This window comes from Amphiura filiformis, chromosome 6, assembly GCF_039555335.1.
Source record: "Amphiura filiformis chromosome 6, Afil_fr2py, whole genome shotgun sequence".
Taxonomy (NCBI): Eukaryota; Metazoa; Echinodermata; class Ophiuroidea; order Amphilepidida; family Amphiuridae; genus Amphiura; species Amphiura filiformis.
The window spans coordinates 71257991-71273747 of NC_092633.1; the positions used below are offsets into that span (position 1 = coordinate 71257991).

The 15757-nt window shown below is 35.3% G+C and overlaps 1 protein-coding gene across 4 annotated transcripts in view; it reads left to right on the plus strand.

Moving 5' to 3' along the window:
- Positions 1–15757, plus strand: part of LOC140155966 (plexin domain-containing protein 2-like) — a 55171-nt gene that overhangs the window by 17115 nt on the left and 22299 nt on the right. For all 4 annotated transcript variants that reach the window (XM_072179001.1, XM_072179004.1, XM_072179003.1 and 1 more), the window contains exons 2-5: positions 2430–2600; positions 8823–9109; positions 11872–12012; positions 15687–15756. In XM_072179001.1, coding sequence (XP_072035102.1) covers positions 2507–2600; positions 8823–9109; positions 11872–12012; positions 15687–15756 — 592 coding nt within the window. In that variant the 5' untranslated portion in view covers positions 2430–2506. The remainder of the gene's footprint in view (positions 1–2429; positions 2601–8822; positions 9110–11871; positions 12013–15686; position 15757) is intronic.

Sequence of the window (15757 nt, forward strand, 5' to 3'; positions counted from 1 at the left end):
GCAAATTGTTCAAAGTAAATTGAACCCTGAGTGCTTGTCACTGAAGCTGTCTTACCCATAAAGAAAGATTATTATCTATCTAGCTATCAAAAATAGATACAATGTAGTATAAGATAAAAATTCCCTTTAAAAGGAAAGCCAGCCTCAATGTAGAAGAGGTCTTGTAATTAGTTTTGGTCAATGTGAAAGGCATTTTTAGGATCACGCTTACATCTACATGACAGTCCACCAAACCATCAACGATGAGAACATGCACACTGACACAGCAGAAAACATTAATTCCTAATCTCATGTCAACTCTTTTAATTCATTACTCCAAATTGTTCTGGTCTGTTTGGTGTTTTTGTTGTTGTTGTTGTTGTTGTTGTTTTTTTGTCTTTTTCAGCTTTTTACCCACGATATCTCAATTTCCAATTTAGTAATACCAGAACTTACGAACTCAATATCTTCGCTTAGGAATGTCCGATTTCACTGCTTTCGATATACCACTTCACAAATACACTGCCGGTTTGAGTTAACTTACATGTACATTTTATTTTAAAATAACTTAATTAATTAGCAATGTATAGTTTAAGCCTACTATATTATAATAGATAGTGGCCAGCACATTTATAAAGGACTGGTTACTCACTATATACAATCTTCACTCTTAAACTGTGTTTTTCTGAATGTGCTGATCATGTTGATTGCTAGTCGGAAACTCCTGCGAAGCTATGGACATGGCATCTTACATACTCCATTCTATAACAGTCTGCCTATAGTGCCTTGTGTGTTTTCTCTTCAATCATTTTGTTGAATGTAATTTTATGAATCAAATAGTTATGTGTCATTTTATTTATAATAAAGAAGTTATTAAATTAATAAAGTAAGACAATTTATTTATCTATAAGTGCATGTCAAATGGGGTACATTGTTCAATACTATAGGCCTACATGCATAAATTATGCCCATATTATAGCTAGGCCCTAAAAACTTTATTTTGCATCGGATTTTTCCCGTTGAAAAGACAAAACTGATGTTTATGATAGCAACCATAAAGAAGTTATTAAATTAATAAAGTAAGACAATTTATTTATCTATAAGTGCAGGTCAAATGGGGTACATTGTTCAATACTATAGGCCTACATGCATAAATTATGCCCATATTATAGCTAGGCCCTAAAAACTTTATTTTGCATCGGATTTTTCCGTTGAAAAGACAAAACTGATGTTTATGATAGCAACCATTTCATCAATAACATTTTGAGTCATTTTTATCCATAAAAGCGACACAGGATATGATAGATAACTACTTTCACATCAATATGGTCCATATGATCACAGATTGTTGAGAATCTGTGATATGATCCAGGGATATGATGAAGATTTTGATTCTATAGATCTGTTATCAACATGATATCACGCTGTTCAGTGGTCAAGGAGTAAGGACCCCTGGTCAAGGACACTGATATGACATCATATCATAGGTGATGTCAGATTTTCTTCTGCTGACCATATGATGCTATATATTAACTATTATTGTTACATTTAGGCCTATACCTGACTTTTAAAGTCATAATTAGTTCAAACATAACTTTGGTAATACTCACTCGTTTTCGTTCGTTGAAACGGCAAAACATACTTACTTTTCCTAACAAATCGAATTAAAATATTTAAAAAAAATTTAACCACAAAAAGTAAAAAAAAAAAATCATTCCAATACCACTAAAATATAATCTCTTGAGTAAACTGACCCCAAACCTGAAACAGATCCAGCCCGAATGGGCTGGCGAAAAACTAGTATAAAAGTTCTGACAACAGTATCGTAATTACGCATCGCACACACTAGCACAATTAAACATGAATTTACAAATGGAAACATGACATGAATAGGCAGATATACTAGAGTAAAATCTGTGGATATGCCTGCCTGTGCAGGGACTTGAACTCCAGACCTCTCGCTTGTCGGGCGAGGGCTCTACCACTGCGCTACACATACTGTCCCTGATAAACAGACTTGAGTCCTGTTTATCAGTGACAGTTACTTCTTTCCCCTGTATATTGATTTTAAAGAATAATGATCTTGATCTTGTGCGCTAGTTTGTAATGTTTGAATGTTCCATGTTCCAGTGTATGATGCATAAACCTCTTCCCTTGTTTACACACATTTAGTTTCAAAGAGCCATTTGTGATACTGACTGTATGGCACTGGTACACTGTCAACATCCAAGGTAAGACTCAGAGGAAAGGGACCAGACAGAAAACCAGATGACTGGCATGAACTTGAAGATCTACTCTCCCTGCTTATCAACAACCCTGATCCAGGCATAGATCAAGAGAGCAGCGGAGACAACCAACTGGCCCACATTCCCTAAGCAAAGACCTAAGCATGGAAGTTGTTATAAAAGATAAAATTAACACAGAACATTTGTGTCTTTATTTCGTTGCAGCTTAAGCTAGTTTCCATCATCAAATAGAGCTCTACCTGTTCTTTGTCATCAAGTGGGATTCAACCAGCTAGTCAACCATGGTGCACCCAGGGCGCTGTATTGTGATCCCCATCATCCTGCTATTTGTGTTGGCAATACCAGCTAGTCTAGCCCTTTCACAAAGTCTGTATGGTGAGTTCTTAAACTCTTCATAAAATAATACTAGAGTGACCTGTCTGTGATCAGGTAATTTTGTAGCCATATACCGTAAACGTTCGCCTAATGGCGCACCTGGGTTCCTTTGCCTTGGGGTAAATTTCTTGTACAAATAGAGAGCTACCTCCTCTAAAAATCCCAACAAGAATTAAGGGCATGTGCCCTTATTTGCTGGTGGGATTTTTATTGGAGGGCACTTTTAGTTTGTGTCTAAAATTCCAGTTATGTCAAGGGAGCCCATAGCGCCATTAGGCAAACGTTTACAGTATGAAGATGATGAAAAATATGGCAATGGGTTGTGAAGTAGCCTGACAACATACTGGCTATGTTAAAGTGCTGAGGGTAGGATACTCAATTGAGCTCTGAATTGATGAAATCACTAAAATATGATAAACGAACATAACCGCTTGCTCTCATATCATATACATGTATTGTATTCAAAGGGCAAACCTGTTGAACCCATCAGCTTTAAATATAAGCCATGTTCATGCATCTAAAATGTAGCTTGTCAACTTTGAAAATTTTAATGGCCATGGCTGCAATGCAATTTTATCATTGAGTGCTAAAAACACAAGACAGAATGTAAGCTAGACAATGAATACTGTCTACTCATCCTGCGCTATTCTAGGCATTAGCTTTTGGCAACCTGTTGCATCACATAGTCTTTAAGCAATATGAATAGCCTATATAAGTGTGAACAAGTTGTCCGTTGACTTAATCACTCATCAGCTTTCAAAAGAGGCAATTGAACATGACAGGTTGAGGCTAGCTTACATTAATTTGTGATTTCCATGACTTCCTCAATTCAAAGGGCAAGGAAAGAAATACTGACATGCATGCAATGGAGGCTTTGTCTGCAAAGCGATGGGCCATGTCCTGTAGAGTCTGGCTGGACAACTTGAACCACTCAGTCCCTTGAGTCCCAAAGAGAATGCTATCAGAAGAGTACGTGGCTCATCTCTGTGCAACTTACTTCCTATTTGGCATATAAGGTCAAGCTTGGTGTCTGCAAGAAATTAAGGTTATTGTTTGTGACAGATCTTATGGGTTTGGATTTTTTTAGTGCACAGAAGCTAAGAAAGAGGGAAAGTCTTCAGGAAACAGGAAAGTAAATAATGAGAACAGAAAAGGAAAGCAGACATAGGGGTCAGGGCAATAGTAGGACTGCTAAAATGAAAAATTTCAATATACATTTGAATGCTTTATACTGTTGAAACCTATTATGAGAAAGAACAGAAATTCTGCAAAGTTGTCTTGTCACAGTCATAAATTTAATGTGGTTTTACTGAATTGTAAGTGACTCAATCCTTTTGCATGAAGATTATTTAATATTAAATTATTAATCAAGCTACAGTGAAATCAACATATGGTATATCACCTGTATCATGACTAAAGCCACTATGATTTTGAGAAATTAATTACATGCATCATATTTTCTCATCAGTATTGTCAGTGGTTTCTGTCAGTAATGAATTCTTTATTTAGTAGATATATTCTAGAGAGATAATTAATAAACAAGGTCAGTTCTTGATTAGTTACCATTCTATTAGTATTATACATGATATAGGTGAGGATCGTTTTGCAATATCGCGAGTGGCTTGTCGCTTCTTAATATATACCTTGTCAGATACAATCAAACTCACATAGATTGCTCTGTGTGCATTTGTGTGTACAGTTAAAATATTTCAAATTACACCAAAGATATGCAAGATGTGATCCACTATAATAATTTCTAATTGACTCATGATGACTAAAATTTCTTACATTTATTGTATTAATAAAATTTAGATTCCTATTTGCTGAAGTGCAGTGGTTGATCATTGTAAGACCCCTGGTCACTTATTCCATACCTGGAGTATCAATTGATTCACAAGATAACAATGAGACTTTTGAACATAAATATACATCATGTGTAACACTTACAGTTCTTAATGCAGGGACATAAATTCAGCTTTTATAAATTCAGCCTAAGATTTTACGGAGATTATATAGGTTACAAAATTACAACAAGCTCGAATTTGTTCATCCGAGGAGCCATTAAACCTGACATTTAAATTACTTTAAGGGGTACTACACCCTCGATAAATTTGTGTCTATTTTGCATTTTTCTCAAAACTAATAACACAGTGGTAACAAAAGTTATGTATATTATAGGGGCAAGAATCCAATTACTACACTGGAATTTCAGTGACCCAAGACAAGTGGTTTGTTATTTATAACCAGAAATGAGGTACCACTAGGATGTACCTCGTTTCCTATCATATATACTGAACCGCTTGTCTTGAGTCACTGAAATTTCAGTGTAGTAATTGGATTCCTTGCCCCAATAATATACATAACTTTTTGTTACCAGTGTGTAATTATTTTTTGAGAAAAATGCAAAAATAATCACACATTTACCACATGGGTGTAGTACCCCCTATTTTATGAGCAAATCATAGTATAGTATATAGATTTATACATGAGAAGATAATTTAGATAGATAGATTTTTGTACACTCAAGTATGATAACATGCTATTACGGTAGTATTGAAACGTTGTGGTATTTTTGCCAAAAATAGCAATATAGATGTATCTGTAATTTGTATTTTAGTTGATTATTGCTTCTCTTACAGTTTGAAGTGATATAGTATTGATGTCTTATGTACATTACACATGTAAGGAGTGTGTACAATAACCATATGAATCAGATTGAAAACGACAATTCTTACAAAAACCTGTTACTTTATAATAGAGGGATGTATGCAATCATCAGGTGATTTGCTTTAAAAAAATTTGTCTGGGGTTTTAAAATTTAAAATTTTCATTTTCATTTTTCTCATTTTTCCAAAAGTGTCGCAATTAAAAGCAAATCTTATTTTGTGGAAAATTGTTATCTTTCTGCCACTCCGTGGTCTGGGAAATGGGTATAACTTATAGCCAGATCCAAAGTCTTTATGACTATGTAGACTAGATAAATTTAAAGAAATAAAAAAAAAAAAATCCTGACAAACCATGTTTCTTGGACAGCGGTGTGAGGATAAAGGCAGGATGTTTTTTGTTTTTGCCTAACTGGAAAGTGGAAAGTTACACACAAGTCATGTTAAATCGAGAGAGATACTTTAACCCATAAGATCAAAATATTACGATGACCATACCAAATATCTGATAATTTCTAATTGATAATTTGTATTTTAACTTCCTCTTTCTACAAGAAATTTGTTCATTCAGATTTGTTCAGAATGACTCTTATGATTATCCAGGCATACATTCAAACTTAAATTATATGATGTAAATCCAGGTGGCCTTTCTCATCAGTTTTATCATCCAGTTTTGTTATTAAAAACCACCATGCTGCTATGTGTACAATGTGACTTAAATATTACATGAATGAGAGACTGCAAGAAATGATAATGTTGGATATGGGATCATGCTAGCTAGATATTCTTTTTGTATGTGTGACTCGATCAGGATGATTTTACGCAATGCAAGCTTGATATGCGCGAAAATGTCAAAAGTATGTGGCCCAACCCATAAACTCAATATACACTGGGTCAGATACCTTATACATCTGACTCATTAGCTCGTTTGGTAGAGCATCGGTCCGGTAATCTGAAGGTCCCAGGTTCAAATCCTGGATGGTCAGTGAAATTTTTTCACTGGCTGTCATTTATTTATGTATTTGGAGACTTGTGTTAAAAACCTGTCTCACTATATACATGTATTTGGGGTTTTTTTACATGGTTAATGGCCCCAAATTACCTTCTTAGATGTCTGTGCATCCCCCCACACACCTCATACACTCTTAGCCCCTCCCCAGGAATACATTACACACATAAAAATCATTTTTATTTTGATTTTATCTTTTGATTTTTGTCAAATGAAGAATAAAAGCTGTTATATAGTATCATGTATTGTAAAGTTTATCACATCATTTTATCACACAGAAAATCCTGAGATTGAAAGTGTAAGCGTGTCTGATCACCGCTAACAAATCCATTTTTTGTGCCAAATACCACTCGAGACATGCATTGTAAAGGAAGTTGGTATTGTTTGGATTTTCTCCAATGTTGAAATGTACACCTAAACCCATATTAGAGAAGTATATGTTGATACATAAAATGGGGAATAATTTGTTCCTGATTTCTTTCATGATTCATGAACTTTCCATATCTACCCGTATCTATAACAAATTACTTACTTTACTTACTTTTTCAGCCATTATCAATCCACTGCAGGATGAAGGCCTCAGCATGATGTCTCCATGTTCTGTTTTGCGCTTGTTGGTACCAGTTCACTTCTCCCCAGTAGTTTTACAGCTTGTCCCTCCATCGCTTCCGTTGGCGTCCTCTATTTCGCTTCCTCCCATAAGGTGTCTAATGTGTGAGTGTTGAGCTCCAACGATTGTCTTGTCTGCGGCTGATATGGCCAGCCCAGGTCCATTTTCTGCTTTTGATGGTTTCCAAGATGTCTTGAACTTGGGTCTGCTCCCTGATCCATTTGTTGGTTTTTCTGTCCTTGTAGGTAATGTTTAATATGCTTATTTCCATGTTGTGTTGGGCTGCTGCTAGTTTTCTTTCCATTTTAGATGTTAAAGTCCATGATTCTGCCCCATATGAAATAGCTGGGAGGATGCATTGGTTGTACACCTTTCTTTTAAGGCATATTGGGAGATTGCCTTTAATGATGGTGCTGTATCTTCCAAAGGCTTGCCACCCGGCTTTAATTCTCCTTCGAATTTCAGAGTCTTGATTTTTGTCTCAAAGAGAGAAGTGTTGTCCAAGATATACATATTCCTCAACCTGCTCAATTTCAACCCCTTTTACTTTCACTATCTTTGGGACTGTTTATAATCCTGTCATGACCTTTGTTTTCTTCATATTCATTTTTAGTCCGGTTACCCTGCTTGCCTCATCCAACTCTTGCAGCATTGTCTCATGTTCATTTAGGTTGCTTGATATTGTGACAATGTCAATTATAACAAATTACCGAGTTGCATAACTTTTTGTGATAAAAACTCGAACGGTGGTGATGCAACTGCAAATTTCCCTTTTGCAAACCTAATCATTCACCAAGTTACATTTTTTCAATCTTAGTGATTAAAGTCTAAAAATGAGCAAAAATACCTTTAAAAATATCCATGGACCTCAAAATAGTGAGCATTAGTTGCTATGTCCGCTTAACAACTACATCGTGTCAAACAAAAAATGTTGCGTCTTTGCGTATCAACACGCAGCGTGAAACAAAAACAATGCGCATCATTTAGTTCGCGTCATTTCGTGACATCATGTATCAACACGCTGCCTCTAAAGCAAGTAGGAATAATAAACATGGGAAAATCAAAATGAGTGAGGAGAGTGCATGGGTGCCATGGGTTGGCGATATTATTTAACAATCCGCGATGCATGAGTGATGACCATCAAACTTTGCGAACATGGCAAAAATACAAATTAATAGCCGTTATAATTTTTTGAGCATAGGACAGCTACTTATACTGACTTAAAAATTGTACATTTTATTTTCACATTAATTCACAAATTGTTTGTAGTTGACTAGGAAGAAGTACTAAAACCATGATACTAGGGACAGATAAGAGGCGAGCGGACAAGAGGGAGAAGAGGGATGTGAGCTAAAGGGGGGAACAGTGAAAAGAACAGGAGGATAGGGAACAACACAGGGAGGCAACAAAGAAGAAGTTGATTAAAATGAATTTTAAATGACTGGTCAGGGTCAATTGGTATATAAATTAGAGAGCTGGTAAAATTGTTCGCAATAAAAGCTCGGAGGGTGGCGATGCATTTGTAAAATTGCATTTATTTACGAACCGCGAAAGACAGGTGACCGCTAGTGCATACAAAAAACAAGGTTATTATCTGATCAGCTCGTAATAGGCGGGACTCATAACATTGTGGATTGATAATGAATGGCATACATGCACCTGGGCGCATAACCTACGAGAACTGAGCTTTGCGTATTGCGTGACTGATGCATGCTTTTGTGATCATTAGCGGGCGTAAGTTGGAAATTTATTGACTTGCGCAGTAACAAAAACCGAATAATTCTTGCCTATTACGAGCTGATCATAGTATATGGTTAATATCCTTGTTTCTCTTTTCTTCCACTCCCTCAAGTCCTTCCTGTTTCATTCTTTTCCCACTCCCTTCTTTCCCCTTTATTTTCAATAAAATGTATACACGTTTATTTTATTTTTCTTATTAGACAATGACAATATTGTTGGTGACCCAACAATTTACAACATTGATGAACCACAAGTACGACATAGAAGACAAACATCAGATAACACAAGTGACAGAACAGCCAACTCCACTGCAACAACAGATGCTACAAATGTAACCCAGTCAACTCCATCAGGTGATGCTACTAGTCCCAATGCATCCCCATCTGCTAGTGGGACTACTACTGATACACCAATGATGACAACAGTGAATGGTACAGATATTAAGGATAAAATTGCTAACTGCAGTGGTGAATATTTATGTATAGAGGTATGTATCATAGGGGGATAGTCGTCTTTAGTGCTTCATGAAGGCAGAAGGCTTGTAGGTTACAGCCAAGAGATCAAAGTATTTAAGGTTATTAATTATTTTAAACTGTTGTGATTTGGTAGTTCACAGCATCTTACGAATGGTAGTGAGCTTTGGCAAACATTGCATTGCTCAATTCATAGCGAGCGTGTAGAATAATTAAACTATCACAGATATACTTTTATAGGTGCTGCGGTCTTGAGTTGCGTTGTGAAGGGCGCTGGAACAACAACACTTTTGTAAAACGTATCCATAACTAATTAACAACAATACATTAAGCAAGTTTGCAGAGTTCACGATTTGTAGAATGAACTTTTGCAAAACATCAAGGGGTTAATTTTCAATAATATATTGATCTAGATAATGAAAATCGATTTTTTAGGTTGTTTCGGCCAACAATACCTCGTCTACCCTTAAATACAATTTTTTGATGAAAACATGTAAGTCTACCCCCTTCTGTTTGGAATAACTTTAAAATGTCTTCAAAACATTGTCTTCAAAAACATTTGTAAACATCTTTGTAAAACAAACTGACCTGCAGCAACCCACAGTGAAATCGGAAAGACAAATTTCATGTCATATATTGCCATGCAATTGATCTGAGATTTGAATTTATGATCTAGATCTCAATAAACTTTACAAATTGTGTGTCTTTGTTTGGTTGTGGGGGTGGGGTACTACAATGTAAGCACTGTTGATATATCGATAATAATAACTGTCAAACAATGTCGATATTGCCAATATCACTGTCTATCACAATATATATCCAAATTGCAGATAATGAAAAAAACATTTTGGCAAAAGTTAAATTCAGACTTCAGCTCTTCCTATGGTTCATTTAAAATTGGGTAAATGAAACAATGAGAATACTCAGTTATTTGGAGGGGATGTCAAGCCAACGGTCCCATGTATAAACAGTCATATCTATATACATATCACAGTCAGTTTCAAAAAGAGTAGGGCGTTTACCTTGGCTGTCCCACTCTGTCCCGGTTTGTTCATTGAGAGTTCTTAAGATTAGCATTGTAATTTGGGTACCCTTCTGATTAAGCATTAAAATCGAAATAAATAAAGATTAGCATGTAACTGACTTCCATTGATGGGTACTAGTGCAGCTGTGTACACACCCAGGATAACATTGATAGCTAGAAACAAGTGAATGGTAAATCTCTCACTGTATCATTGTTTCATAGTGGCATCCTAGTTTCTAGAAAAATAAAATGCCTGTCACAGAAAAAAAAATGAAGACGAGGGGGAGGAGAAAAATGGACAATAGTGAAAAAATACAGTGATTATGAGTAAAAAATTGTCCAAAAATATTTACAACTTTTAATTTTGGGTTCAAAAACAAAAAATAAATTTGGTAAAAAAGCCAACAAGTGCTTTATCTAGCGAGGCATTTTTTTCTCTTTTGCTTTGCAATCACAGAAAATTGTCAACACAGTACTCTCTAGTCCAAGAAAGGACTATGACCTGTTCAGAATGCATTATCCACTTTCATTATTGGAGACAGAAATTCATTTTACTGAAACTAGATGAAATAAAACTGAGACTGAGTGACATTTTGTACAACAAATATAATAGGTTTTGCAACAAAAGCGACTGATGCAAAAAGCAAAATAGGCTGTTGCATGAAATTATATTTAGGAATTCAATCATGTTTCATCTTTGTTCGTCACCACTTAGCAATGATGCGTCCGCAACATCTGCATGGATTAAGTAAACCATATACCCCGGCCATATACATGCCGTACGTAAGTTGTGAAACCAGGGTGAACAATGCGAAACACGATTGAATTCCTTTCAACAACAAAAACAAACTAAATGATTATCTAATTCACGTGATTATTTCTTGAGGAATCTTAGTTAGTCATTGTTACTTAACAGTACAAGAAGATCGATGACTTTTCTGTTGATATCGGCAATATAATTACAAAATCAAATGGTAATGTTTAGGCGCTGCATCCAAAATATTGAATTCAACATGTTTACAAGTGTCTATAAAGTCTTATTCAGATTCCCTTTTACAAATTAAGCGTACTGCTAGCCGTCCAGCGCATATTAATTGCACAAGGTCCAATGCACACGCTTGACGTCGCGCGCGTATACGCGATGGTTAAGCTGTCAAATGAAATCTGAATAAGACTTTAGTATATGCACACAAGTTCTAGGCATGACCAATTTTACACACTCATGCATATTAACATACGTACTATTAAATGTAAAAGTGTGGATTCATCACAGATAAACATAAGTTGGCTCCTGTACAAAGGTATAGCAAGAGTTGTTGAAATATAAATACCACACTTACTAATCTTCAATTCTAACCGGACCTCAAGTAAAATTCTATCCAGTTGAGTATGGAGTGATAGTGATCATGAAATACTCAGTCAAAATGAGTTGTTTCCTGCTAAAATCGATAGATGTGTTAACATTCTGTTAATATATTTTATTATTTTCAGCAACTTGTTTTTGATAATATTGTATCATGTTTTGTGGCATATTAAAACATTCAGACATTATTAAAACATAAATGATTTGTATAGTGCTGATTACTTAGTACTTTTGGTCGTCTTAAAGGGAAAAAAGGTACCGGTAATCAAACGACCAACCTTTTTTTTTTTCAATTGGCTTTACGATGTAACAATTGCAAATACATGCGGCAACGTAACTAGGATAAGTACCTAATACTAATATTTTATACCTGTTTTTATATATGACAGGATGACCATGACTATTACAAGGTGAGGTATATTCATCCTGAAGCGGCAGGCAATTATTGGGTAGATGTGGACAATATGATTAGAAGTGCGCCGGCTCAAATTCAAAGTAGTAGCCTTGCTACATCAACTCGACGTGCAAAGGTGAGGGCTAAAATTAAAACATAGCAAACAATGTTAATTGGTAGCCTGTATCACTTGATTTCTGCATGGTACTGAATCCTAAGATTTGTTCTACCCTTTCCGTAATAGATCATTTTCTTAAACCCAACCCTAACTATATTCTTTCCCCTAATAAGCTGACTTTATTTATTTATTTATTTATTTATTTATTTATTTATTTATTTATTTATTTATTTATTTATTTATTTATTTATTTATTTATTTATTTATTTATTTATTTATTTATTCATTTATTTTTATTATTTTACTTGGAGAAAGATGACTATCTTCGTGCAGAGTGCTCGATGCATTAAATCAGAGCTAATAATACGAGTAGAACTGAGTTACAACTTTCGTTCCACAACTTCTACTCGTATTTTTATTATTTTACTCATTATTTTATTGCTTGATTGATCGCTTGATTGCTTGATTGATTTAACAGTATTATTTTAAGGTAGACTAACTTTGCAATTAAGAGTGCTCAATCCCATTGCAGGGGAGCATAAAAACAAATTTCAAAGTATAGATCTCTGGAAAGGCAATCGTAACTCTCAGTTTCACGGCATACTCTCACTTTCAATAATTGGATTATACCCGATCATCAGACGGATGATTGGGTACCCAGTAATCGAAAGTGAGGGTATGCCATGAAACTCGTGAGTAATGATTGCCTTTCCAGAGGTCTATATTTTATTTTATTTTATTTTATTTTATTTTATTTTATTTTATTTTATTTTATTTTATTCTTATTTGTTTGTTTGTTTGTTTGTTTGTTTGTTTGTTTGTTTGTTTGTTTATTTATTTATTTATTTATTTATTTATTTATTTATTTATTTATTTATTTATTATAATTTATTTATTTATTTATTTATTATAACCTGGGTAACCAATCAATGCACTGTTACTTCTCTCCCTTGGTGCCCATGTGGCACAAAGGCACTACATAAAAAACACAATAAAAGCAGCATTTAAAACATATCATAAGATTACACATTACATCAAAATAAATCAAGAGCAATCTATAATAAATTACCGAGTTGCAAAACTTTTCGTGATGCAACTGCAAATTTCACTTTTGCAAACCTAATCAGTCACCGAGTTACGCTGCATATTCACCTCATTGTTTAAAATCTTAGTGATTAAAGTCTAAAAATGAGCAAAAATACCTTTAAAAATATCCAGGGCCTCAAAATAGTGAGCATCAGTTACCATGTCCGCCTAACAATTACATCGCGTCAAACAAAAAATATTGCGTCTTACTCTTCGCGTATCAACATGCCGCGTCAAACAAAACAACACGTATCATTTAGTTTGCGTCATCTGGCGACATCGCGTCAACACACTGCCTCTAAAGCAAGTGGGAATATTAAACACGGGAAAATCAAAATGAGTGAGGAGAGTGCATGGGTGCCATGAGTTGGTGATATTATTTAACAATCCGCGATGCATGGGTGACCATCAAACTTTGCGAACATGGCAAAAATACAAATTAATAGCCGTTGTAAATTTTTTGACCATAAGACCCCGGGAAAGGACCTATTTATACTGACTTAAAAATTGTACATTTTACGTTTCACATTCACAAATTTTTTAGCAGTTGACTAGGAAGAAGTACTAAAACCATGATACTAGGGACAGATAAGAGGCAGATCGGATAAGAGGGAGAAGAGGAATGTGAGCTAAAGGGGGAATTTAACAGTGGAAAGAACGGGAGGATAGGGGACAACACGGGGGGGCACAAAGAAGAAGTTGATTAAAATGAATTAAATGAAACGACTGATCAATCGGTAATAAATTACGGAGTTGGTAAAATTGTTAGCAATAAAAACTTGGATGGTGATGATGCATTTGTAAAATTGCATTTATATACGAACCGCCAAAGACAGGTGACCGCTAGTACAATAAAAACATCACTTGAAACATTAGGTCATAAGATTGCACATTACATAAAATGCATAAAAGAACAAAACAATATATTTTGTTCTTGAAAAGAAAACATGGATTCAGGTTTGTAGGGGCCAATGCTGTAGCAATGTCAGGACTACACTCGGTTTCAGAGAAGAACGGCAGTCCATCGCTCAGATTGACGCAAACGCCCTGTTAATGAGCTTGAGCTTCACCGACCAACATTTTGACACGTAATCTGCCAATCGGATTACCGCGTCTGTTCTTACACGATTGGATCAGCCAATCAGAACCCACTTTCGTATTTACGCTGTGCACACTCTCAAAATGTAAACAACTGCCGTTCTTCTTTGGCAAAAACTGTAATTCAGCACATCGAAAGGCCAGAATACAAGTACAGGGCCATAAATGGAAATTTTAACAAATTAAAATTATTATTATTTTTATTAAATTATTATTATTATTATTATTATTATTAGGCCTAAATAAATTTGATTGGCGTAACCCGACCTACCCTGAAATTAGCCCGACCCTAACTTTTTTCTTTTGCAAAATAAAAAAATAAAATTTAAGAAAATAAATAAAAATAAATAAAAATTCATAAATTTGAAAAATAAAGAAGAAAAAAAGTTTCAAAGCCTTTATCAAATGAAATTTACAGCTTAAAAAATTTAAAAAAATTAAAAATTCCCAACCTACCTACCCTCAAATATTTTTTATGTTACGCCAATCAAACAAATTTTTTAGGTATTATTATTATTATTATTACTAGTGCACCTGCGGCTGTGAGAGCCCAGATGCTGTGAGTGCACTGGCATGATAGCGATACTGTTTGACCCCAGATGACCTTTGACCTATCAAGTTTAAGCCCAATAGGGCAAAGTTTAAATTTAGCCCCTACATGACCTTTGACCTCGGTTGACCTCAATTTTGTTTTGCACATATATTCCCCTCCTATCAAGGATTGCACCCACCACGTTTGAACCCGATAGGACAACGTTTGAAATCCATGACCTTTGACCTCGGATGACCTCCATATAATGTTTTTCATGCTCCCCTCATACAAAGGTTTCGACCCACCACGTTTGAGCCCGATCGGACAAAGTTTGAAATTTGACCCCTCCGTAATGACCTTTGACCTCGGTTGACCTCTATTTTATTTCGCGCATTATAGTCCCCTCCTATCAAGGATTCCACCCACCAAGTTTGGGCCCGATCGGACAAAGTTTGAAATTTTGACCTTTGACCTTGACCTCCGATGACCTTCAAAACCACATGGCCAACATACTTTTCCCGATACCTATCTATATGCGAAATTTCAGCGCGATGCGTCGAAGCACGGCGAAACGCATAGCCGGACACACAGACACACAGACAGACAGACAGACAGAGCTTATGATTATTATAGTAGCATATATGTGACTATCCACCACAAAGTGGTAGTAAAGTCGGCTCTAGACCATTTTCTGTTTATTGCAGATTTTGAAAGAATGCATCTTCAGCTTTAAAATGACACCTCAACCAGCTTCATCGGACATCTGGAAGTTGTGGTTCATCAAAGGTCAAATTCCTAATATATTTTACATAGAAATCCATATACTGTTTTTGATTGTATCTCAAAATGGAAAATGCCGACTTTACGACCAGTTTGTGGTGGATGGGCACATATGCATACACAATGTAGTGGACACAGTCTGTAACCACTTGTAGAAATCTAACCCATTTTCCTTTACTCTTATTTACTGTTACAGCATGTGACATTGGACTTTGATTTTGAATTTTATGGACATGATATTAAAACACTGCTTGTAACAACTGGAGG